The sequence below is a fragment of the Ahaetulla prasina genome, chromosome 2, assembly GCF_028640845.1.
Source record: "Ahaetulla prasina isolate Xishuangbanna chromosome 2, ASM2864084v1, whole genome shotgun sequence".
Classification (NCBI taxonomy): domain Eukaryota; kingdom Metazoa; phylum Chordata; class Lepidosauria; order Squamata; family Colubridae; genus Ahaetulla; species Ahaetulla prasina.
In genome coordinates, this window is record NC_080540.1 from 65,454,432 (window position 1) to 65,481,292 (window position 26,861).

The 26,861-nt window shown below is 37.7% G+C and overlaps 1 protein-coding gene across 1 annotated transcript in view; it reads right to left on the minus strand.

The window, feature by feature from the left end:
- The window catches only part of CACNA1D (calcium voltage-gated channel subunit alpha1 D), a 275,621-nt gene that overhangs the window by 237,593 nt on the left and 11,167 nt on the right, over positions 1-26,861 (minus strand). The window contains exon 3 of the mRNA XM_058171105.1: positions 26,557-26,662. Within this exon, the coding sequence (XP_058027088.1) occupies positions 26,557-26,662 (106 nt within the window). The remainder of the gene's footprint in view (positions 1-26,556; positions 26,663-26,861) is intronic.

Below are 26,861 nucleotides of genomic sequence, written 5' to 3' on the forward strand. Positions count from 1 at the left end.
TGAAATTTGATGGTGCAAAGGTCGTAATTGTGAGAAATGGTCATAAGTCACTTTTTCCAGTGCCGTTGTAACTTTGAACAGTCACTAAATGAACTATTGTAAGTCGGGAACTACCTGTATTTGATTTTTTTTTTAAATTGAGATATAGCAATCTTTACTTTTTTACCATACCCTCTTACGTCTTACTGACAAATCTGCCTATTCAAATCAAATCAATAGGCAAATCAGGCTATTCACTAATACATTCATATTTGCATACAAATCAGAACAAAAGATTGTATACATTTCAATAGTAATTTTTTTGAGCAAAGAACATTTCCCAACCAATAATATTCTAATCAATATAATGTTCCAGAGAGGTAGAAATTATACCTCCTCCTCCTCCTGCACAAGTATTTGCATTTTCTCTCTTCAACTGTTCTGTAGTTTTCAAAGATCCTCTTCTTTCCTTGCCTGACTTAATATATTCTTTTGGATGAGTTTTATTCCTCTTTTTCTTAAAGTGAATCCAAAGTCCCATTGTAATTACCTTGTGCAACACATTGGTTAGAAACAAGTATATGTTGTTATGAGGATAATTCAAATGAATGCCCTCATTTAGAATTGGCTTCATATGGCAGCACCTTGTCAATTCAGATTGAGGGCATGTCATATTCTGCTTAGATAGTCCCGATAAATGATCACCCTTTCAATAATTTTGCTTTTTTTCTTACTATCCCCAGCTCACTAGAAACTGTGATTTTTAAAGATAAATGATTACCCTTTCAATAATTTTGCTTTTTTTCTTACTATCCCCAGCTCACTAGAAACTGTGATTTTTAAAGAGAAAAGGAAAATATTTATGAAATGCATTCCAACCATTTGAGTTTGACTGATTTTAAAGACTTTGGGTACTTTTTACTTAAGCTTAGTAGAAGTCTAGTGGTCTTAAGAACCATTTCAGAAACTCACATTACGTGTGCTTTTTCTCAACATGAACTGATATTCTTTCAAACAAAGTGACAGCTGTATACACTATTCGAAAAGATCTGTTTATCTTTTACAGCATAAAATTTGAGGGTAAGGATAGCTGAACATTTTTACGTAGATATTGTTAACCAGTTTAGGCTGTGAAAAATCTTTCCAAAACTGTACATTATATTATATCCAATAAGATGGCTGCTTACCTTAAGATTTCTAACTAGAACAGTCAAAAAATAAACAGTACCTTAATCAAGGAACTACCAACACAAACAAATACGCTAATACAGGTAGTCCTCTAATTATGAATGGAGCCTGTCCATTCCATTCGTAACCCGAGGATTCGTGGGAGTGAATCTCATACTTTGAATGGGATCACTCACTCCTTTTGCCCATAATAGAATGCGAAGCTCGTTAAGTGCTCATGAGGTATTTTAGGGTGGGGAAGGCTGGGGGGGGGGGCCTAGTGATGGAACAGGCCATCTGCCTAAGACCACCCCAGGCCTCCTCAACCCACTGAAATACCTCGTGCTCACCATAATTGCTTTTTCCCCCACCTAACTTGCTGTCCGGGTCACTTACCTTGTGAAGATCTAGCAAGCAGTCACTTCTCCAGCCTCTCAGCCACGTGCACCCCTCTGCACTTCCGTTCAGGCCTCCGTGGGCCTCCCCTGGCCTGTTGAAGCCGAAATAGAGCTTCTAAGGGCTGGATCCACCCTTCAGAAGCTCATTTTAGACTGTAATGAGCCAGACAAGGCCTCCAGAGGGCCGAACAGAGTATCGGAGGGGTGCATCCAGCCAGTGGTGGGATTCAGCCAGTTCACACCAGTTCAGGAGAACTGGTTGTTAACTTTCTGAGCAGTTCCGCGAACCGGCTGTTGGAAGAAATCTCTTTCCAACAGCCTTTTGTTTTTCCTACCTTAAGGGGTTCATCCTGTCAGGAAGGCGGCAGGAGACATTCTAGTGTGCCTCTGTGTGTTGTTTCTAGTCTAATCCTGTTTATCTTTATTACCCTGCTTAAGTGTTTTCAGAAACTGCCTCTTCAGTTAAACCTTCTTACATTGTAAAACTGTTAATGGTTTTTGGCAATACGCCCAGACTTTCTATAGCCTGAGCGGCTTCTCTGGAGATTTTTTTCCCTTTGCTGGTACTTTTATTCTTTACTTTCTTAAAGGGGAAGGGTTGTTTTAAGCTTTTTTACTGCTTTAGTGGTTCCTGGCACTGTCTTTTTGGGATGTGCTTCCAACATGGCTGAATCCCCTTCCAGCAACTCCTTGCCTCCTCCACCCCCAGTTAAGGGTGGGAGGGGACAATCATGGGCCTCTTTCTTCCCTGGATCTATAATCTTCTCTAAATGGAGCAATCTGGCTAGTCTTTGTCTTCTTTGTTTGCTACAAAAAAAGGGGTTGGGGGAGGTCTTCCCCCTGCCCCACTGATGGAAAAGTGATGCGGTAATCTTTTTGGACCGCCACTGCCTGCCTGATCGAGTTAAGCAATGCTGTCAAGAAAAAAAACATCTTTTTCAAGCTGTGTCTTTTCCTCTTCCCTCCAACACAATCTTTCCTTAAATCTGGACAATTTCCTTAAGACATCTTGTGAGATGAGTCAGACCAGCTGGTATCTTTAAATGGTGCAAATGGATCTAAGGATTACTTCTCCTGGGTGGAAAAGGGTGCTTTGTCAGTTCACTGAGCACAGGAGTCTCTTGTCTATGGGGATTCTTCAGTCATCCAGGTCATGGTTGTCCCAAAGGTGCTTTTTTCAAGAGGCAACTGGATTTTCTTGGTTTCCAGAAAGTCCAGTTGCTTGAAAAAGCTCCTTTGGGATAGGAGTCTCTTGCATTTTGGAGTGGCCAAGGCACATGATTGCCCATTTATAGTAAGATTTAAAAAAAATAGGAGGTAAGGGTATGGATCCACTCTCCAATTCATTTTAGCTTTCTCTCATGATAATAAGGTTTAGTAACATGACAACAGGCTTGAAGTTTATTTAGATATCCGTGGCATGTACTAATTTTATTGTGATCCTAACAAGCTTGGGAGGGCAGAGATTTGAACTTGTGTCCCCTTCTATTTTGTTAATTTGTCTCTTTAGCTCGGCATTTTGTAGCCCAAGTATGCCCACCCACTTTCTGGGGAGCTTAAATGACCTCTCTGCTAAAGGGTTTCACTTTATGAGTAAGAGTTGGCTGCTGATAGTTATCATTGCATTTAAACTATTTTAATTCCTCAAGGTGCTCTGGCACCCTGCCTGATTTGTAACTCCGGGTTGCAGCTATTGTTGATGAAAAGGAAAATTTTCTGACAGAATGGATTAGGTTTCCATGACCGCTGTGACTCATTGATCTTCAGTATGTATTCCCCCATTTCTAATCTAATGATTGGTATTTAGGGCAGCTTTTTGCAAGCAATGAAGCTATTTGTATTTTTGTACAGGTAATCCTTGATTTACAACATTTCATTTAGTGACTATTCAAAGTTACAATGGCACTGAAAAAAGTGACTTATAACCGTTTTTCACAGTTCCGACCGTTGTAGCATCCCCACAGTCACATGATAAAAATTCAGATGGCTGACAACTGTCTCCCGTTTATGACAGTTGTAGTCTCCCAGGATCATGTGATCCCCTTTTGCAACTTTTTGACAAGCAAAGTCAATGGGGAGGCCAGATTCATTTAACAGCCATGTTACTAACTTAACAACTGCAGTGATTCACTTGACAAAGAAAAATCTTGAAATGGGGCAAAATTCACTTAATAAATTAACAGCATAAATTTTGGGCTCAATTGTGGTGGTAAGTCAAGGAGAGGCCAGGCATGACAAGGAGGGGTTGGGAGGGAAGGGGAGAGGTGAGGCAGCTAGGCATGGCAAGGAGAGGCCAGGTGAGGTGAGGCACCCCTCAACATGAGTGATGTTGAGTTGGCCACTCCTACACAGTCACATGACCACCCAGCCACGCCTACTCAGCTGGTCATTAGGATAGAGAACCGGTTGTTAAATTATTTGAATCCCACCACTGTATCCACCCCTCGGAAACTCCATTTTGGCTGGTAACACTCAGGATGAATGTTGCAGAGCCTCTGCGATCATTCATAAGGGCGAACAACTGCCATGGTGCTGCAAGATTCATAGTTTCAGGACTTGTTCCCAAACGCTAGGGGGCACTTATCACTTAACTTCAAACATTCGCTAAGGGAACATTCATAACCTGGGGATTACTTGTAGTAAACAACAGCCTAATCAAGGAACTACCAAGAACACTTCATCAAAACCATCAGGGTAAGCTACTAGTTGTGGCCATCAAAACTTCCTTGCAGTCACGAGAGCAATTTGGGCACTTGGCCGCCAACTTGCAATTACAACAATCATAGTGTCCCACAGTCATGGGATCACGATTTGTGACCTTCACTGCCAGCTTCTGACAAGCAAAGTCATTGGGGAAGCTGGCAAGAGGTTGCAAACAATAATCACATGATCATGCGACATTGTGTCCATGCAGATTCACTAAATGATGGTAATTGGGACTGCCACAACATAGTTTCATATCATGTTTTAGGAGCCCTGAGGGAGCAATGGTTAAAGGGCAGTAGGGCAGGCAAACTCTACCCTCAGCCTGGTGTTGGATCCGGAAAGGGGCTCAAGGTTGACCTTAAGTTGGTAAAATGAGGGCCCAGATCATTGGGGGCAATACTTACATTGTAAACCACCCATAGAGTGCTGTAAAGTGCTATGAGCCAGTATATACAGCTAAATGCTATTGCTATTTACAACCATGTCGTTTAATGATGGAGTTGCCAGTCCCAATTCCCATAGTTAAGCAAGAATTATTTGTAGTGCAACTCACAGATTAGTGATATAATACTGCTATAGTGAGGTATACCTTTACCTGCCCAGCTGCTATATTCTGAACTATTTGCAAGGGTAGCCTCACGTAGAGTTATTATTGCAATGGAATAATCTATCCAAGAGGTGACCAAGGCATAAATGATGGTGAGCAGTGCCTCCAAATTCAGAAAAGGGTGCAATTGGCATATTAGATACATGTAAACAAAGGATCTCCTGGTCACAACTATCATCTACTCTTCAAAAAGGAACTATGAGTCAAGGAGGATCTCCAAATTGTGCACTGGTTCTATATGGGTTAATACTACCGCACTGATACCTAACAAGATCCCCTAAAACCCAAAACCACTCAGTTTTTCTTGTATTGAGCTGAAGACTATTCTTCCCCATCAATACTGACTGGAACCAATCTTGGACAAAGAAGTAGAACCACCACAGTGCCATGCACCTGACTGCCCGGGCCAGTCCAAAAGGATACCACAAATAATAGTACCAAAAACCAGGGAGAGGTCGGGGAAGGTACCATCCTCATCTCATTGCAACCAGAAGTCATCCATAAGTGTGATCACTACATTACACACTTTAGCTCCATACCCAGGCCTAAAACCTGACTGGAAAAGATCATTTTCCTATGGGATTCTTGGAAGCTACATTATGATCATCTCCTCAAAACTTTTTCCCAAAAAGAAAAGGTTGGAGACAGAATGAAAATTATCCAATACATTAAGATCCAGACACAAATTGTCTTCCAGAGGGAGGGTTATAGCTCTAATAAGGAAGGATAAAATCCCAAGTAGCCTATGTCACATGATCTTTTCAAAAGAGTGACCAGGATCCCAGACCAGACTTCCCTCCAACCAATAACCTATACTTAGATAGCAATAGCACTTAGACTTATATACCACGTCATAGTGGTTTATAGCACTCTCTAAGAGGTTTACAGAGTCAGCATATTGCCCCCAACAATATGTGTCATCATTTTACCCACCTCAGAAGGATGGAAGGCTGAGTCAATCATGTGCCGGTGAGAACCGAACTGCTGGCAGCCGACAATCATCAGAATTAGCCTACAATGCTGCATTCTAACCACTGGGTTACCATGACTCTTCTAGATATGCATATACATACAAACATACACTGAATTTGGGGAAAATGTGGACTTTTAACATTTGGGCAGGAATGGTATTCAATATTTATAATTATGATGTTTCTATTCTCATCCAGCTTAGCTTAAAGCTTAAAATCTGATCCATCACTTGGTTGCCAAAGCTGAAGGCTGTCCATCCACTGTTTTTAAAACCTAGATGAAAAATCTACAGAGAACAAAACTGTCAGATTACCTAATGTCATTTCCAAAGGTCCTAGTCTTCCATTTCCAAGAATCCTAGTGGCAATTTATCTCTGAACTAAACTCCCACTTTATACCACCCAAACATTCATTTTTGGAGCCCTTCTTTTACCGTTTCCAAAGCCGCAGAATAAAAGATGGGCTAGGTTCTCTTCTGGTACATTTTTTCTTATACTCCAGTTGCATTTGCTTCAGTACAAAGATGCAAAATCCTCCTCCTATTTCCAAAGCAACCATGAAAAGCAGAAGATTGGATGGAGAGGAAGCCCCAGCGTGCCTAATTTCCCCTAGCAGGATAATTTGCTGTGAGAAAGAGGGGATAAGGGACTAAAGCGCTCCATGGCATAGGGCCGGGTTACTTACGGGACCGCCTGCTGCTACCGAATACCTCTCACCGACCCGTGCGCTCTCACAGAGAGGGACTCCTCAGGGTGCTGTCGGCGCGACAGTGTCATCTGGCGACACCCAGGGGAAGGGCCTTCTCTGTGGGGGCTCCCGCCCTCTGGAACGAACTCCCCCCAGGACTTCGTCAACTTCCGGACCTCCGAACCTTTCGCCGCGAGCTCAAAACTCACTTATTTATTTGCGCTGGACTGGGTTAGCTTTTTATGGGTTTTTAATTGGGTTTTATCGATGGGTTTTTAATGGGTTTTTAATGGGTTTTATTATTTGCTAAATTTTAATTGCGGCCAAATTGAATAAGTTTTTTAGTGGTATTTTAATAGTATTTATTTTGTAATAGGAATGTTTATTTTATCTGGCTGTAAACCGCCCTGAGTCCTTCGGGAGAAGGGCGGTATAAAAATTTAAATAATAAATAATAATAAATAAATAAAATAAATAAAAGAATCTTTTTATTTTTTGTCACTAAACAAATGGAATACAGGCTTTTTCTCATCCAGAGCTTTGGAAAAGGATCTCAAAGCTAAAGCTCTCAGCATTCAATAACACCCCAATAACACCCTCAAGAATGACAGTGGCTCACCTTCTTCCACAACTTCCACTTTCCAAGTGTGTTGCTCATTCAGCTCTTTCTTCCACTGCATGACACAACTCTCTGACTCTTAGCCTGTATTTCTGTTGCTCTTATTCTGCTCTTAGGCTTGACATCCAGAGTGGTTCATGGAATTCTGTAGCACTATAACACTGGCTAGCTATGGACAACAAACATATCTCTACTTCTGCCTTCCTTCTGTTAGAAAACCACCAATGATTTAAATTTAAGATGTCCTAAGTGCTCTTCAGCTAACATGGAAAATTTATGAAATGCCACAAAACCTTTCAGATTTGTATTTATTTTCTGATTTGTTTTGGATGGCAGAAGAGAAATTATCAATTGATTTCATACGTTTTTTTCCTGCAACCTAGATAGGTAAATAGTAATTCTATTAAGTAGCGACTTACAACCTGAAGCCCATGTAAAATTCTCCGTTCTCAAGCATTACATCCAGCTATTCTATTCTCACTTATCGTACCTTTTTATATCTTCTACAGCCTCTTCATTTACTGGTTTTTAATCTAAACCTGCCTTTCTCATTTGGAACTCTCTAGAGGTGTTGGAGAAGCAACTGCAGTTCTGGTATAGCTGGAAGTACTTACGGGACCGCCTGCTGTTACCTTATGCCTCCCACCGACCCGTATGCTCTCACAGAGTGGGTCTTCTCAGGGTGCCGTCCGCCAAGCAATGTCGGCTGGCGGCCCCCAGGGGAAGGGCCTTCTCTGTTGGAGCACCTACTCTCTGGAACGAACTTCCCCCCGGTTTGCGCCAACTATCTGACCTTCGGACCTTTCGCCGTGAATTAAAAACTTATTTATTTATCCAAGCGGGACTGGCTTGATTTTTAAATTTTCAAATTTTTAATTTTTAGTAATTTTATATGGGGTATTTTAGGCTGGGTCAATTTGACGGTTTTAATTTTGCCATTATTGAATATGTATTTTAATTGATATTTTAATTTTGTATATTTAACTGTTTTAACCTTGGCTGTACACCGCCCTGAGTTCTTCGGGAGAAGGGCGGTATAAAAATTTAAATAAATAAATAAATAAATAAATAAGATGCCAGGATGGAGAAAAGCAGCTTAAATAAAGCAGCTGGCCAAACTGGAGGAGGGGAGACATCTGGCCAATAAAGCAATATTAGACTAGTATAACAGGCAGGAATCAAATGTTTGATTCTAAACTGAATCAAGTTTGATTCTAAACTGAATCGAGTTTGATTTCCAAACTGAAACCAATTTTTCCTCTAAATTGTAAAAGGCTTCACCTACCTATTTCTTCAGAACAAGCTGCTATTAGAGAATAAGACAGACCTCTCCCACATGCATGCACACACTTCAACAATCAGCCCCAGGAACACCTACTTACCAGCCATTTAGGATGTTTGAAGAACCAGAGGAAGATCATGTTAAGTGCTCAGCATGGATTCTCACATGAGATCAAGTCCTTGAGCTAACAGGATTTGAAGGGCCCTTGTGCTACCCCAGCACTGATCTGCTACTCAGTATTTGTATATGCCTACATAGACTTACACAGTCAAAGAAATCTAACCATAATAATGCAAACGCATTTGATTTATTATATATACTATTACATTCTCAGATGCATTATGTTCATTATTTGTCCTTACTGGGGAAAAAAGGAAGCTCGTATTTTTTCTAATCCTACACAGTTAATCCTTCTCCATCCTACACAGTTCACAGTTATCAAAATAAATATACACACATATAGGAAACATAAATGTACAGAGAAATTCTTACACACACACACACACCTTTACCTAAAGATAAGCACATGATCCCCTGCTTTAGACATAACCACTAAACTAGACCAGAAACAAGTCTTATTCAAATAACATGAACTTTTGTTGTAGCTTTATGTACTGTGGAAACCTGGGGTCATATGCAAATAGACCAGGCCAAGGGTCTGCAAGCTTGGCTCTTTTAAGACTTGTGGACTTCAACTCCCAGCAAAGCTGGCTGAAGAACTCTGGGAGTTGAAGTCCACACGTCTTAAAAGAGCCAAGTTTGCAGACCCCTGGACCAGGCAGACACTTTTTTGGTGGTAAAATGCTCTTTCCTCCCAAATTCTCCGTGGATTCCTTGGGCAACTACGTAAGTACATTTCAACCTTACTTACTCAGGAGGATGTTGTATGAAGACAATATTTTGAATATTTTAATTTTGTAGCTGGAAGAATAAGTGCATAAGCAAAAATAAGAATAAGAGCATAAGCACACAAAAAAAACCCCACTCTGACACACATATACACACACGCTAAACACAAGCACAAAATTGCTTTCTTTCAATTATAAGGAAATAGATATTTAAAATCTCCGTAGCTCAAAAGTTCCCGGCACCCTCAAAAGATCTCACGGCACCCCTTAGTGCCGCGGCACACTGGTTGGGAACCACTGTCCTACAGGGTAAGGCTATTGTATCTCGGATACAAAAATCCAAGTGACTGTATTTTTTCACTGTATTGTTAACATTTTGAAGTAGAATAACTTCTTTTGGCATCTAAATAGGCAGCAATGTGCTGCATGACATTTCGTTTTTTTCCCAAATGTTTATGTGTAATATCAAGATGCATCCCATATTATAGAACCCTAAAGAAGAAAAGGAAGCCTCTTGGTTTTCAACAACTGTTCATTTTGAAGGAAATATCAACACAATTTCCATTATTTCTTTATTTATTTCAGTATATATACATGCTATTCCAAAAGTACTCTGGGTGGATAACAGCAAAATAAAGTTGGGTTTCTTTCAAAGCAATTGGACACAATAGTATCCTGTAACTCAGGGGTCTGCAAACTCGGCTCTTTTAAGACTTGTGGACTTCAACTCCCAGAGTTCAACTCTGGGAGTTGAAGTCCACAAGTCTTAAAAGAGCCGAGTTTGCAGACCCCTGCTGTAACTCATCTCCTACAGGGTAAGGCTATTGTATCTCGGATACAAAAATCCAAGTGACTGTATTGACAGTATTTTTTCAGATCTGATACTCCTATTATAAGAACTAGAGCAGATATAGGTAAACTATTTTCTTTCTTTCTTTCTTTCTTTCTTTCTTTCTTTATTTAGATTTTTATACCGCCATTCTCCCGAAGGACTCAGGGCGGTGTACAGCCAAATTATAAAAGAACAACACAATGTACAATTAAAACAAAAACTTAAAACTAGCATAATCCATAAATGGCCGAAATTAAAACAATCAAATTTAAAACCCTGAAAATTTATAAATAATAACCCCGATTAAAATTGTTTAGAATTAAAAATTTAAAAATTTAAGCCAGTCCTGCTTGAATAAACAAATGCGTTTTCAGCTCACGGCGAAAGGTCCGAAGGTCAGGTAATTGGCGCAAACCAGGGGGAAGTTCGTTCCAAAGGGTAGGAGCTCCTACAGAGAAGGCCCTTCCCCTGGGGGCTGCCAGCCGACATTGTTTGGCGGACGGCACCCTGAGAAGACCCTCTCTGTGTGAGCGTACAGGTCGGTGGGAGGCATAAGGTAACAGCAGGCGGTCCCGTAAGTACCCGGGCCCTAAGCCATGGAGCGCTTTAAAGGTGGTAACCAAAACCTTAAAGCGCACCCGAAAGACCACAGGAAGCCAGTGCAGACTGCGCAGGAGCGGTGTTACGTGGGAGCAATGTGAGGCTCCCTCAATCACCCACGCAGCTGCATTCTGAACTAACTGAAGCCTCCGGGTGCACTTCAGGGGAAGCCCCATGTAGAGAGCATTGCAATAATCCAAACGAGAAGTGACAAGAGCGTGAGTGACCGTGCATAAGGCATCCCGGTCAAGGAAGGGGCGCAACTGGCGGACCAGGCGCACCTGGTAAAAAGGTATTCTTCTAGATAGTTTGGATTATAATCTGAGTCATCTCTATCACTGATCAGCGACGTCAATAATTATGAGAGCTGTATTACAGGTTGTCCTCAACAACCACAGCTGAGCCCAGAATCTTAGTCACGAATGATTGCAGTCATTAGCAGATTACCACATGACCTGATGATTTTACGACCGTTTTTATGAAAGTTGTGAAGTGAATCATCGTGATTCTTGGGAAAATCAGGTTATTAAGTGATCACTGCAGTTGTTAAATGAATCTCTTCTCAAATATCTTAAACAACATGTGATCGAGGGATACAAATGCAAGTTGTAAAGGTGAGCTGGTTGCCAAGCCTGAAATGTGATTATGTGATGGGGAGGGCGGGGGATGCAGCAGATGTAACTTCAAGAACAAGTTGTAAGTAACTTTTTTTGGTTGACATTACCATAATGTCAACTAGTTGGCTATATGACCAGTTGTTACGTAAGGATATAATCTATAATCTAATCTGGATACATCAGATTTTCTATCTACAATAGAGGTTCTTAACCTTTCCTACAATGGGCTCCTTTGAGGTTTTGATGAAATCTACAGATCCCCTTTTCAGGGAAAAAGTATTTAAATACATAAAATAAAATACACACTAATTATAGTATAAAGGAAACTAATTATTCTCACAGCCGGCCAAATATTGAAATACAGCAAATATATGCCTAGCGGTATATGTTTTTATTTATTTTAATCCATTAAATCAGTAGCAAGACAATACCCTTTTTAAGTCTATAATCATTTTATATAGATATACCGTATTTGCCAAAATTAACCAAAAAAAATTGAAGTCCAGAGGCTAGAGATTCGTCACCTTACATACAGTATATTACTGAAAATTGCAGCTTGAGGTTAAACGGAACAGCAGTTTAGAATCTGGACTAGGTTGTTTGAAGCTAATATAATATATCCTCTGCGGAGTTCTGCAGATCTGATACATCTAAACAAGTACCGTAAGTGTGCATTCAGTACTGGCATGCTGAATTGGGGATTTCAGCTCTTTGAAGACAAGGATTTATCTGAAACATTTACACTGGAATTTTGTACGCTTAGTATTAGAATAAATTTATACATTATAAATTGCCACAATTAAAAGAAAATGAGTTCCATCTTCTTTAGGTCCTGGAATTTGAGACTTAATTTATTAGCCACTTTAAAAGCAAGTATTTCAATTTCTTTTAATTTGGAAAATCAAGAGTCTGTATCAGATTCAGAGACCATGCTCAATTTGGTATTTTAACACCTTGCTCCAGAAGACCTGGGTTTTGCCCTCGGCTATTTTAACACTATGTCACAAGGCAATCTCTACAGGAACTATGCCTCAATGTAAGCAACCCTTCCAAACCTCTTAGTTACATTTAAGAGACAAAGTAAAAAAAAACAGTGCAGATAACTGCATTCAGGTGTGATATGGCATGCTTTTAGCACGGAGCCTTTTATCAAACAAGAATAATATGCATCACAGATTGAGGTTTCCAAGGAGCTTAGTAGAGCAGCTCAATGTGGAAGCAATTGCAAATCAGGTTTTTTTCCCCCTGAAATGCTGGGTTATACTGTATATTGTTTGTTCAGCCACCTGCTTATTGGGAAGTAAAGCCTGCAAGAATGGTGATAATATCAAATTAGCTTTTATTTACTCTCCCTGATAGCTACATTTAGTCAGGTTATATTATGGTTCCTCTGGGTTTATGGAAAATGTGAGAAGGTGGGTGCTGTTATATTAAGGAAGAACATTTGTTTTTCTGTATTTCTGTGATTCACGAGAAACTTAATCTTTTCCCCTTAGTACTAAATAAACATCTGGTACTTCCATGCAAAGTTAGTAATTTCCTTACAGAATAGAATCCTCCAAAGAATATGAGTTATTGCAAAACTTTATAAAACTTCAATGGGTAAATATATCCATTTTGAGCAAAGACTGAAATGGAGCAAATTATCTTTAGAGAAGCCTCATAATGATAACTAAAAAAAACACATCAAAATCCAAGGCAAAGCCATGAATTTAGTCTAATTAGAGTAAGGCAGATTTCATTGCCCTCTCTTTATAATGGCCTTTTGTAATCTGAAAGGGAATTTTTACCTGGTCACATAAAACATTGGCATTGAGATTGGGAGAACTACAGACACCTTGGTTTAAAATATTGCCAGAAACATTTTTCACCAATTCAGTTACTTTTAAACTGAAAACCCGAACTCAAAAAATATTGGGTTTTTGGTGAGGGCTTAGGCTAGTGCAAAAAATGTTATTAGGTTCTGTCTGTTGCTGAATGCTTTTCTAACATAGATCTACCTATCCTACATTGTGAACCTGTCACTGTAACTCCTTTTCAGATATATCTACACTACTAGTACAAGCCTGCCAGAAGACATGTGGCAGAACTGACTTTGTAACAGAAAAAGAGCAAGTAATACCAAGTCCTCCTGGCCCTAATATCAATATTTTACCCCGACATTGAGTTTGGCCAAAAATTACACACTGAATTCAACTATCAAAAACTCTTACAACTCAAAACAACTTACAATTGTGATTGGTAGGAGCCTGTAGGATTGCTATAGCAATTGTGATTTGGCTGGTAATGCTACACCAATCTGTTTTCTCTCACTCAACTTCTGTGCTGACTGGATTATAAAATCTGAATTAGGCTAAGTAGCCCAGCGATGTGAAGTTATCTAACTCCTAAGTATCATAATTTACTTCCCCATTATCAATGCACAAAAAAGACCAGCAGTCTGTCTCTTTCTCTCCAAGTATAGAGAGACACAATGTTCCTTCATCAAGGAACAAAATGGGGCAAGCTTTGTTAGCCAAGCCATCTGGCCTCATCGCCAAGACTATTCTAAAGTTTCCTTCCTTTCAATATGGTAACTAAGGAAAGAGCAGTGTTCTTTCCTGAAGAAGTCAGTCCTACAGCCTTAGATGTCATCTTAAAAGATAACCACATGGCACCGTTAAAATTATTGGCCAAACTGTAGAGATTATAATTTCCATTTCCAGATGACCACTAGATAGCAGGGAAGAGTTAAGGTTTTCTGTATCTCTTTACTGCCATCTATCGATTGTCCAGATTTTACCGCTGAGATTTGATAGCTTTATTATAAGGGGTTTCAAACTATATGTGGTAACTCTCTAGGGACTGCAAACTCTTTAGAGGGAGAATCACGATCAGGGTTGTGCAGAGGGAATGGGAAGAAAGCCCAGAGTGAGTTCTGAGAAATGGTTCAACCACAGATTTAGCCATCTGTCAAAATCACATTACAGTCAGCAGCACTATGACTGGCAGATGGCTTCCTGTTGGCTGGTGACTTCCATTCTGGTACACGGTAGAATATCCATCATGTTTGCACCATTGTGGAAGTGTACATTTTAATGAAGTTCAGTATCTCTGTTATTTAAATTTCAGACCTTTCAAACTGAATAGCTTTTGTGGAGCTCTCTGAGCTTGTTTGTCTGCTTGACAATGTTCCATTATCCAACTAGGTAACATTATCAGTGTAAGTGTCTGTCAGGTTTGTTATTTGTTTGTATACAATAGCTTACCCTGGATAGCTTTTGTTGTAGTAAGAGATTACCAGTGTAACCCAGTGTTGATGACAGTAAGCCAAAGTCAACGTAGTATATGGGTAGTCCTCAATTTACAACAACAATTGAGCCCAATATTTGTGTTGCTAAGCAAGACAGTTAAGTGAATTTTGCGCCACTTTACAACCTTTCTTGCCAGAGTTGTTAAATGAATCGCTGCAGTTAAGTTAGTAACATGGTTGTTAAGTGAATCTGGCTTCCCCATTAACTTTGCTTGTCAGAAGGTCACAAAAGGTGATCACATGACCCCTGGATACTTCAACCATCATAAATATGAGACAGTTGCCAAGCATTTGAACTTTGATCACATGACCACAGGATGCTGAAAAATGGTCATCAGTAGCTGTTTTCAGTGACGTCGTAATTTTGAATGGTCACTAAATGAACTGTTGCGAGGTGAGGACTACCTGTAATAATGTAACATCTAAGTAATCTGTAATTCTGTAAAAGGTGAAAGGAAAGAGAAGAAGATGAATCCCAGCAAGGTAGATGGACTCAAGGTGAACTCAATTATGGCAGTAATGGGTGCACCACTGAAATATCTGATGGACCAAGTTGGGAATAAATCCTGCTAGAGAAAACCCATCTACATCATCACTAAGACTTCATCGACTTGAAGGCATATAACCAATCTGAAGAAAGTATGGTGAAATGTATGCATTGCATAGTGTCATATTTCCTTATAGTAAAACAATAATCCTTATCAAATCAATAATTTGATTTATGAGAGAAGTTCCATAACACAAAACTCATGATGTAGTGGAAAATAATGGATAGCAAAAGAAACCAGCAATGGACCTTGATGCAGTTGGATACAGGAGAAGCACATTTAACATGCCTGATGGAAATGAAAATTCTCTTATATTTACTTTTCTCTGATACAGTGAAACCAATACCTAAACTCATCTTGAGATAAAACATGTTTGATGAAGATGCATTTCAATTATTTTCAATTATTTTGGAGGAGCAATCAGCTGTTTTCAGAACTGATAACCCTGTGCAAAATAAAAGGGTTTTTTTTCTGAAAAAAATACTTTGGATAACTTGAAGAATCAGTTTACATTGTTGTCTTATGGCGCACAGATAGGGAGCTGCTTCAGATTCTATTTTATAATTTTATGGGATATATGCATATCTAAACACTGAAACAATTACAATTAGTAATGTATTTGGAACCTGGTCAAAAAGTGGCAAGAAATGAATCTTTTGATATAGCATAGAAGTTATAACCAAGACAACTGCTGTTCAAATCTTCTGAAATAATAACATGAATAATGTATGAAATATATATTCTGTCTAACTCTTAGTGTCTCCGAGCTGAGATTAGTGACTATTCTTTAGTAAATTATTTTTTTTCCCTACAATCAAAGCTGCTCTATATGAAAAGCACTGAGATAATATAACAAAATATGCATGTGTATTTATTTAAATCATCTTTGGTGCTTCCCAATTCCAGAATGACTCTGGAATATAATATAAATATATAGTAATGCTAAATGCAGTTATGAGGTTCATTGTGCAATATAGATTTAGCTTAGTTTTACTTACTTTGTTTGTTTGTTTATTGACTGTCATAAAACAATATACTGTAACAGTAACATACACAATTCCTAGGTTGGCATTTAATCTATATTACTGGGAAGCAAACCTTATTAAACAGAATTTGCTTTTTAGGCATGTACAGAACTGTATTTTAACTCATATCAAGGGTATATTCAGATACATCTTTTATTATCACCCTGCCTTTTCTATGAAGGGCCAGGTCCTGGTTATATTATATTATAATATAGAATTTTCCAGTTTGCAAACTATTTCTTCTTCTTTTTCTTAACATAGTCAATACCAAAACAGCTCCAGGAGACAGAAAGTACAACAAAAAAGTGTCCATTATCATTAACATATTTCTTTGCAAATGATCTCAGCAGAAGTTGATCATCACAGCAATACTCTAAAGTTAATTAAGGTGAGATTTGCCTAAACTCATCTAGGATTTAATGAGTAGGGATTTGAACTTCTGTTTCTTGCTTCAGGATCTCAAGTGAATACTGTACATACAGACAATGTATGGTTAGTACTGCAGAACTACAGCTCTCGTCATCTGTAAACATTGGCATGACAAGGATGGAAGTTGAAATTCAAGATTGCCCGTCCTCACTAGCATCAGCATCAAATCCCCAATGTCCTGAACTGAATGGAATGGTTTCTTAAACTGATTTTCTTTGAAAAATAATACCTCCATCAAATATTGAAAAAAGATCATTCTGTATATAATGAAAAGGATTATTCTGTATATTATATCATTGAAACAAGGCACTGATCCAAAAATTTCTTTTGCTATAATCAGCATATACCTCAACACCATAATGCAGCAGCAATTATACCTATAATCCCTCCTGAAGAGCCAAAATTCATGCTCCCCATCATTGTAGATTCCAAGAAACAAAGCTATCACTTCAAAGCAGAACAGAAGGGAGAAATAATAAGTCTTAACAGAAGTCAAGAAAGAACCCAGAGTGAGAAGCACAAAGAAAGATAAGAAGAGGCATTCACTAAAATAATAGAGCTAAACAGTATCTGGGAAGAAAGCCAAAGGATATAAAAACAGAAAGGAAAATACCATCAACAATGTTCATAAATTAAGAGGCAGCAGTCATTAGATTCATTGGATTCTTATCTGGATTATACAAAGAGAGAAAAGAACAATTCTCAACAGAACTCTAACATGGCATTGTTCCAAAATTCAGGCAGGTGTGGGATCGAATACTAACTTTCTAAAATTTAATAAAAACCTAGATGACGAAGATGATGACATAATTTGTATTCAGTTGTAGAAAGCTTACTCAAATTTAAAGAATACTGATTTTCAAGTTACGTTGTAATAAAAGATTACAAATAGTGGGTTCTATTCATGAGGTAGGTCAAAGCGGGGTGGGGACCGCACTCGAAATACCTTGCTTCTCTGACTGGCACAAGCAAAAATCACATGAACTAGAGTCTTTACTAAGAGGGATTTTAAAACTGCAATACTTTTACAGTCTTGGAAATCAGATTTTTAGTTTTTATATTTTCTAATGCCATAATTATGTCAGAGACCAGATCTAATTTATTAAGTACTTCTGGAACGCACACAATTTCACAAACCGTTATTTTGAAAAGGGGGGGTACAGATCAGGGGTGGATTCCAATTTTTTTTTACTATCGGTTCTGTTGGCGTGGCTTATTTGGTGGGCGTGGCTTGGTGGTCATGTGACTGAGTGGGCATGGCCAACTTGAAGTCACTCAGGGCAAGGTGGGGTGACACCTTGCTGTGAGTGACATCAAGTTGGCCACACCCACTCAGTCACATGACCAATGCTGCAGAGACAGGGCAATTTCTCCCGGGGGACAGCCAGAGCTTCGCCGCTTCCTCTTTTCCTCAGAGGAGATGCCTCCAAGTCCTTGCAAAGGGACACACACACACACACACACACACACACACACACACACACACACCACAACACAACAGACTCACACACAATGTAAAAGCAGCGCACTTCACCCAAAATGGCCCCTGGAACAAGCAGGAACCTCATACAGTCACAAAAAGCTCAAAAACCAACTTTCACACTTTACACACACACAACACAACTGACTCACACACAATGTCAAAGCAGCTGCACTTCACCCAAAATGGCCCCTGCAACAGCAGGAACCTCACAAAACCACAAAAAGCTCAAAAACCAACTTTCACACTTTACACACACACAACACAACTGTCTCTCTCTCTCTCTCTCTCTCTCACACACACACACACACACACACACACAAAATCCCACATAAAGCTTTGTGAGAGTCTCTGTGTTTGTGTAGTTAGAGTGAAACACTACAGAAACACACCAAATCTCAGAAAGCTGCACAAATATTTTATTATTTAATTTTATTTATATTTTTTAGATCAGGGGTCTCCAACCTTAGTAACTTTCAGGTTTGTGGACTTCAACTCCCAGAGTTCCTCAGCCAGTAAAGGCACTGAGGAGATGGATTGCAGGCAGGCAGGCAGATTCAATTGCTAGCTGATGCAACTGATTGCAGAAGCCAAAGGAAAGCGAGCCCGAAAGAAGCAGTAATTATGTAAGTGGGGAGGGGGGATTGGGTGGGCCAGAGGAAAAAAAGATTTTAAAAGGCTCCTCTGACGATCCCTGCTGAAGTTGCCTAATAGCAGCCCAAAGCTCTTAACTCAACTGGGATCACCAGAGGAACCTTTTAAAACCTTTTGTTTTAACAACCTCTTCGGCTGAAGAGGTTGTTTAAAAAAAAAACTTTTAAAGGATTCTGATGATCCCTGAAGATCCCTGAAGATCCCTGCTCAGCTGCACGATCATCAGAGGTTTTTTTTTTACTTTTAAAGGCCTTTTTTTGGCTGAAGAAAAGATGCTTTTAAAAGTAAAAAAAACCAAACCTCTGAGGATCGGGGAACCGGTTTGGGGGCGTGGCCAGCCAGCCATTACTACCAGTTCTCCCAACGCCAGCAGATTTTTACTACCGGCTCTCCAGAACCGGAGCGAACAGGAGCAACCCACCACTGGTATAGATTCCTAACAAAATATTCAGCATTTTCACACAACAATCCTTCTTCTAATTAGTTAGTTGGTTGGTTATCTATTTATTTATTACAACTATTTCTCTCCCAGTTTTCAAGGTGATTTAGAAGAAATATACAAAAATACTTGATATTTGGTATTAGGAGTATTTATTTATTTATTTATTTATTAAACTTTTATCTTCCTTTATTGCTATTTTTATTCCCATTAAACATATTTGTTAAGTAACAGTAATGCTTATTAACCTAATCACCAACAAAATTTAAAAACATGCAGCATGAAACTAAAATCAAATGAGATAAAATAATAACATGAGTCTCCATAATAAAAGTTTTTAACATACTCTACTATAATAGTTAATTGTGCAAGTATAAATCTAAACTATTGCAATCTATGAAATAAAAATACCTATCACCTAAAACAACGTAGCTAATATATAATAATATACTATTATGTATAATAAGACTGAAGAAAAAACATAACAAGTGGTTATTCCTGTGACTAATTACTTGGATGACTGCACAATGAAGGGTTAAAATCTCCTACATTTATTAGTTTTGTTATTGGTTTTCTCCAGGAGTTTAAGATGGTTGACATAGAAACCTCCCTTCCTTTTATCCTCACAATATCCCTAAAGCTGAAAGAAAGAAATTGGCTCTGAGTTATCCGATGAGTTTTTCTAGCTCAGAGGTGTCAAACTCGATTTCATTGAGGGCTGCATCAGGGTTGTGTTTAACCTCGGGGAGCCAGGATGGGCACGCCTTGGGTGGGCATGGCCATCTCGATGTCACTCATGTCGGAGGCACCTGTGGTGGTGCCCTACCAGTGAAAACGGGCTCCTAAGCTCCATTTTTGGCTGCGACGCCTTCTGCAACCAAAAATGGAGCTCAGGATTCCATTTTCGCTGGCAGAGGCACCGCGAGCAGGTCCTTTGCTGTTTCTAGGGTGGCCCTGTGGGCCAGATCTAAGCATCCCACAGGCTGGATGTGGCCCCTGGGCCTTGAGTTTGTTAACCCTGCTCTCGCTGAAAGTGAATTGGAGCCTACTCTTCATCCAGCACTTGAACTTCTACACCAAGCTGGGTTGGAGAATCTTTCCCACATACTGGTGGGCAGAAATGGCTTGATTGGAAAAGAGAGAAGAGTCCTTCCAAGGTGGTTTCTTGGTCTTCGTGGCCTTCCTTTCTTCTATTCCTAAAAAGAATGTATGAGTTTTCTTTTTCTAAAAAAATGGTTCCCTTAAAAAAAAAACTGTCAATATTACAGACTGATTTTTTTTTTCTTCCAGCAATGTCACAATAGCACCCGCTGGGTTTTATTTACAACATCACTGCAGCCTTCTTACAACAGGTCTTGTACTATTTATTAATTTTATGGAAAGTAATGTCTGACAAACAGCTATAGAAGAAAACAGTTCATAGGTACTCAGACTGCCTCTCCTGAAAAACCTATCAGCAAATAACTAACATGACTCACTAGAAATAACAACTGACCTTCACTATTATTAGATAGAAACAGGATTGTCATTTTGGAAACACATGTCATGACCTTAAATGGATGATAGATTTCAGTTATAAACATTATCAATGCCATTCATACTACTGTATTCAGTAGTTTGTTTTTTTTAAAGAAACTCTACAATTGATCGACTTCCTTTATATCACCTTCTGGATTGATTGTCTTTGTAGAAGGCAGAGTAAATTTTAAAGTTTACTGTATAAGCCACCTAAGAATCTGACATGAATAAAGATGAATATTCTTTAGTAAAGTGAGCAATTCACCAGTAGAATCAATTATATAGCTAGAGCTGCATTGCCTCAGCAAAAATAAAACCCGTGCCTCTTTTTTTAAGTCTTCAGACATTTTAAAAGACAGTATCATTGTTTTTGAATGTAGGCCAGAGATGAAATCCAGCAGGTTCTGACAGGTTCTGGAGATCCGGTAGTGGAAATTTTGATTAGTTCAGAGAACCAGCAAATACCACCTCTGGCTGGCCCCAGAGTGGGGTGGGAATGGAGATTTTGCAGTATCCTTCCCCTGCCACACCCACCAAGCCACGCCTACCAAGCCACACCACACCAACCAAGCCATGCCCACAGAACCGGTAGTAAAAAAAAATTTGGATTTCACCACTGATGTAGGCTAAGAATTGACAATAAGATAAAATCACAACTATAGAAAGGCATTGTTTATCTTTAAATTAAATCTTTACATTTAAAATGCCAGTTCTTTCATATGCCAATGACTTATCTAGATCCTTTTAAAGTTAATGTTAACTTTAACTTTAAAGTTAAAGAAATCCTGCTTTAAAAAATATTTTATGTAGAAGGCTGTCCAGAGACTATACCACCTAAAAGCCAAATGCAATTTTATTCTGAAAAAGACTGCACCCCTGATTTAATGGGGGTTTAATTTAAAAGGATTTAAATTAAATTAAAAGATTTTAAGGCACAGTCTTTGTATTAAATTTGACAATGTACTTAATTACTGTATGCAGTAATTAAGTACCAACTCATGAGAGAGAGAGAAAGAGAGAGAGAGAGAGAGAGAGGGAGAGAGGATGGATCAGTTGCTGCACCCTTTTTTCTAAAAAGAAATTGCAGAAAACAATTTCTAACCATTTTTTTCTCAATTACGTTGTACAAATCCTTACTCTCTGTACCTTCCATGAACAATGCTTTCCATGTCCTCATTTGCAGTCAATCGTTTGCTGTACAAAAATACACAATTAATGCTGCAGACGCAATCCATTAGTTTTTAAAAACATCTTATTTATATTAATAATTGTTTTGAAAAGACAATTAAAATGCATATTGTACAAATTAGCTTAATGTTCAAAATAATCACTGAAAAAACATCATGGGCCATGAGAACCATTAAAATAGGCAAAATGATGGACACAACATTGTGAATCAAAAGGTTTTGATTCACCACATCACACTTGCTACCTTGTTGATATCCATGATAATAATTTATGTGCACAGCCAAGGTACAATATGAAACATATATCTGCATCTGCGTTCATATGCAGCATTCATAACTGCTTTAAAGATATACATGTACTAACCAAAAAGAACTCACATTTGCTGCTTCCAGGAAAACAGTGTAACTCTGAATTTATTTAAACAAAAAATTCTAAGGGCTGAAACTATGTTTGAAAGAAATAAACCCTCAGATAAGAAAAAAAAGAACCTTACTCTTTGCTTAGAAGACATATATATGAAATCTAAATGTTCTATAAAATGACCTATCCTACTCGCACCAAGAACAGTATTTGTTATGTATAAATTTGTTATTTATATAAACTTCTAAATGGACTGAGAGCAAAGTAGAGAACGGAGTCCTAAAGTTTTAAAAACAAAATAATCCTTTGGGTCAAATAATTGATCCAACATACTGTTCTTCTATCAAGGATTTTTTGTATTATCCTGAAGAAATAAACCTATATAAAACATACCAAATTACTGTATATATGCAGCATATTCTAATAAAACAAGTAACAGTTTTAAATGGCTGTTCAGCTGTGACTGCTTTGTACAGAAATATACATAGACATTTATTCAATAAACCAAATGTAAACAATTTTTTACTGGCCAGCTTTAAAACATTCCCTATATACACCTCTCAGACTATGAAATGAGAATGAAACACTGCTTATCAGAAATTCCTTCTTTGTTTAAACGCTTCTTGCAAGTATTTAACATCCATAGAGATCTGCACTTGTCCACGTTGCAAATAATAGAATCTCCCTCCTCCAAGAATGTATTACTGCATAAGCATGTGTGAACATAATGAATGCTTTCACTACACTCATGCAGTATTATCATTTACCTGGATATGACTTTATGCATCCCAAGAAAATCTGGTAGTCCTCAAAGACTTATGCCATAATAAAATATGAAACAGTTGCTGTCACACAAATGTTACAGTTAAATGATGTAGGAAGGTGTATAACAGCTACACTGTAGCTAGGTAGTTAGATAAATAGATAGAGAGACATGACAGAATCTCTAGAAAACAGCAATACAATCAATAAAACATGACTATCAACTTGTTAAGGATTATTCAAATATCTATATTTGAAGTAGCAATCATGTGCCTCCTTCTCCAACTCTGAGCTCCCAAATCTGGATGATCACTACATGGTATCAAGCAGACCATTAAATGGCTGGTTTGATCATTTGAACTCCTGCAGCTTTAATTTAGATCCTCTCAGTTTTCAACTATTTTCTACATGAAAGTTATCGCACTACACAGAAGGCATTCAAATATGAAGGCTTTTCGTCTTAAGTTTCCAGAAACAATTCACGGTATAATAGATACAGTTGTGTCACATGCCTTTAGTCTAGAACAAGCCTTTGCATTAGTGCCACATCACAGATTTCTGATCACTGAATATTCATGGTTACTTCCATTGTCTCAGGATCATGACTAAATCGAAAGCAAGAGAAGTATGAAATAACTCTGTAGCGTTAGAATTCTCCGTATGATTACACACAAATGGAATACTTGTCACAGAGTATTACCATAGTCATAATATGGTAATGTTGTAATTTTTTCCCCTTTTGTTCAGTTGTGTCCAGTTCTGGGACACTACCTGCAATTTTTCTTGCCAAGGTTTTTCAGAAATGGTTTGCCTTTTGTCCTTCCTAGGGCTAAGAGAAAACGACTGACCCAAGGTTTCTAGCCTGATGTCTTAACCACTACACTAAACAAAATGCTAACACAGTACTGTACAGTATGGTATGGTACGGTGTGGTGTGGTGTGGCATGGCGTGGCGTGATATAGGTATAAGCAGGAGGGAGAACATTGTAATACATCAGCAGTTTGAATTATAGTGGGAAAAGCCACAGAGGTACAGGGAGGAGGCAAGAGGACTCAAGTAATGAAAGCAGGGTCACGATATGATAAATACATACAAAAGCAGTGCAACATGGCTTTTAATATTTTAATTAACACCTTTAATCCTGAAGCTTTGAAAGCCCAACATAGAGATAAAAATTTCCAATAGATATATTTGTTTAATTAGTAAAGGATATTAAAAAAAAACCCTGCATATCTCATAAAACATAAATCTCAAAAGTTGAGTATCTTTTGCAGATACATGACAAATAACAATGCAAATCTAATTTAAAATATCCTATTAAATTCAGTGGAGATTACTACCACCTATGTAGGCATAGTTTATCAATTTTGGTTGAAAGGCATGGCCATTTTGTTCTTAGTTGTGCATGGTAGTTATCACACATAATTAGTTTGTTTTTCAGTTGCCATGATTGCCAGCTGAAAATGGCCCAATGGTTCCTTCACAATGGACCAAGCCACAAAGAGGAACTTAAAACCAGCCATATGTTTCTTTTCTGGCACACTGCAGCCAAAAGAAACTATCATTTTCCACCTGGAAGACTCAGCAACCTAAAAGCAAGCCGTGATACTTCACAACTGTACCCTTGAGTCGAGAAGACTGTAGGCAAAATTTCAATGAAACCATAGTAAGCTGCAAGCATTTTATATGCATGTACTGAAAGAATGACTTTCTCTTTCATCAACACAAATACAAAAAAATTCAATAATGCAATACTTTATCTAATTATTTCAGCCAAAAATCTCTTCATCCCATATCATATTTTATCCATTGGCAAATAAAGCCTCATATTTCAATCTGAATCAGCAAAACTCCATTAAAGCTGCCAGAAATAACAATATACATATAATCTGTAAACCAGTAAACCAATTTAATATTTTTTCTCTTTCTTTATTCAGTATCATGTCATTTTATCTAAAAACACAAAGAAGAAAACCCTTCCTATGTCTTATACCTATAAACAAAACTTTAAAAATTCATCATTAAATCTTAGCCTTAAAAAAATCCATTAAGAACTACTAGAAACAACTGATTAAATATTAATATTTAACTTCTTCAAACGATATCCCACAAATTAATTTAGCATCATCTTTTTATCTCTCCTCAATTTTAATACCATAAATTATTATTTTCTTTAAAAATACAACAAAATTCTGTTCCACCCATTTCATATCTACTAACAAATGGTAAGAGTCTTAGGATTGAGTCCTAATCAAGAAAAATCCATTAACAGCTCTTAGAAAAAAAGGATCATAGACGGTTTAACCTTCATAGAATAAATCAATTTTATTAACTTTTGTTTTCAAAGTCTTAATTATTCATTTTAGTAACATCCCAAAAAATAGATTTCTTCTCTCTCCTCAAGAATTCTCTCCTCAAGAATTCCTTTATGAGCATAACATATCGTTTTTGTAAATCCAAAGTAAGAATATTAACCAAGTCAATTTTCTAAATTAAAATCCATGTATCCAAGTCACTCTTCTCTTTTATTATTTGTATATCCCTTTTAACTATTAAATTTTCATTGTTTCATTTGTAAATCCTGTTCTATATAATCTTCTGTCAATATCATCCTTGTATCCTTTCAATTTTAAATCTATGTCTAAAACAGCTTTTCAGTTATTGTCTTCTATCTCTTCTTTTTAAGCCTGTTTTTATTGCCTCAGACAATACGCTCAATGTATATTGTTCTCAAATATACTTAAATTCTTCTAGAGTGAATTTATATGTGTGCTGTTGTTTCTCTTCTATGTATTTTCCTTTTTTTCTTTTCCCTTAGCTTTTTTCTTTCTTTCTTTTTGCACTTATTTTTTTAAATTTTTAATATTTTCCTTAGTTTATCTTAATTTTATCTAAACAAAAATATTATGAATGTACACAAAACTGATGCAATCTCTGGAAAAATGTTTTTCCTTCAAGCCTTCTCTGTTAAATGAGAAACCATTCTTCCATGATTGGAAAACACTTTCTGCTAACAGAAGCCAAGTCTATAATTTTAACATGCATCTATTTATATGAATATCGTCCTGCTAACACACTTTCTTTAAAGGAATATCTGACATCTGATTATCTGGTTAGGAAGGCAATTACATATGTAAGTTATTTTCTGGAATATTATTCCTGCCTTGAAAATATATTCAATATTTTCTATTGATAGCAAGGAAGCAATCAAAACGAAGTGAATAGAGAAATAAAAGTTCATGTGACAGCCAGATATAAAAGAACAGAGAGCACTGACACAGCAAACAGCATGTAAGATTAAACAGCAGCCACCTATAAATCCAATTACCATTTTCCTGGTAATGCATCTTATTATTTCAGAAACCAGAATATGCCTCTCAGACCTTACAATCAAAGTAATATATTTAATGTTTAAATGTTGATTCACTTTTTTCACCTGACTAAATAAACAATTCTTTTTAACTTTTAAGGGCCACCTGAGCAAATTCAAAAAACATTTTAAATATTTAAAGACAGTTTAAAGATGAAGGTAAAAATGCTACTTACCAAATCATGGTTTGTTGAATTAGAATCATCTTCTGGAAATGGGATGTAAACAGCTAAGGCCACACAATTGGCAAAAATAGCCAATAATATAAATATGTCAAACGGTCTTAAAGATCTTGTTAAGGAACATTCAGTTGTAAGACATAGAAATATTTGTCATAGTACTATTTTCTGTTAATTTTGCATTATATACAAGAAATGTCTTTCTGAAGTTAAATTGGCATGCTCCTGTCATTTGGTTTGGTTTTGTGATTGATGAAAGTGACAGCTACCTTCCACAGACAATTATGTTCCCATGTCGGATT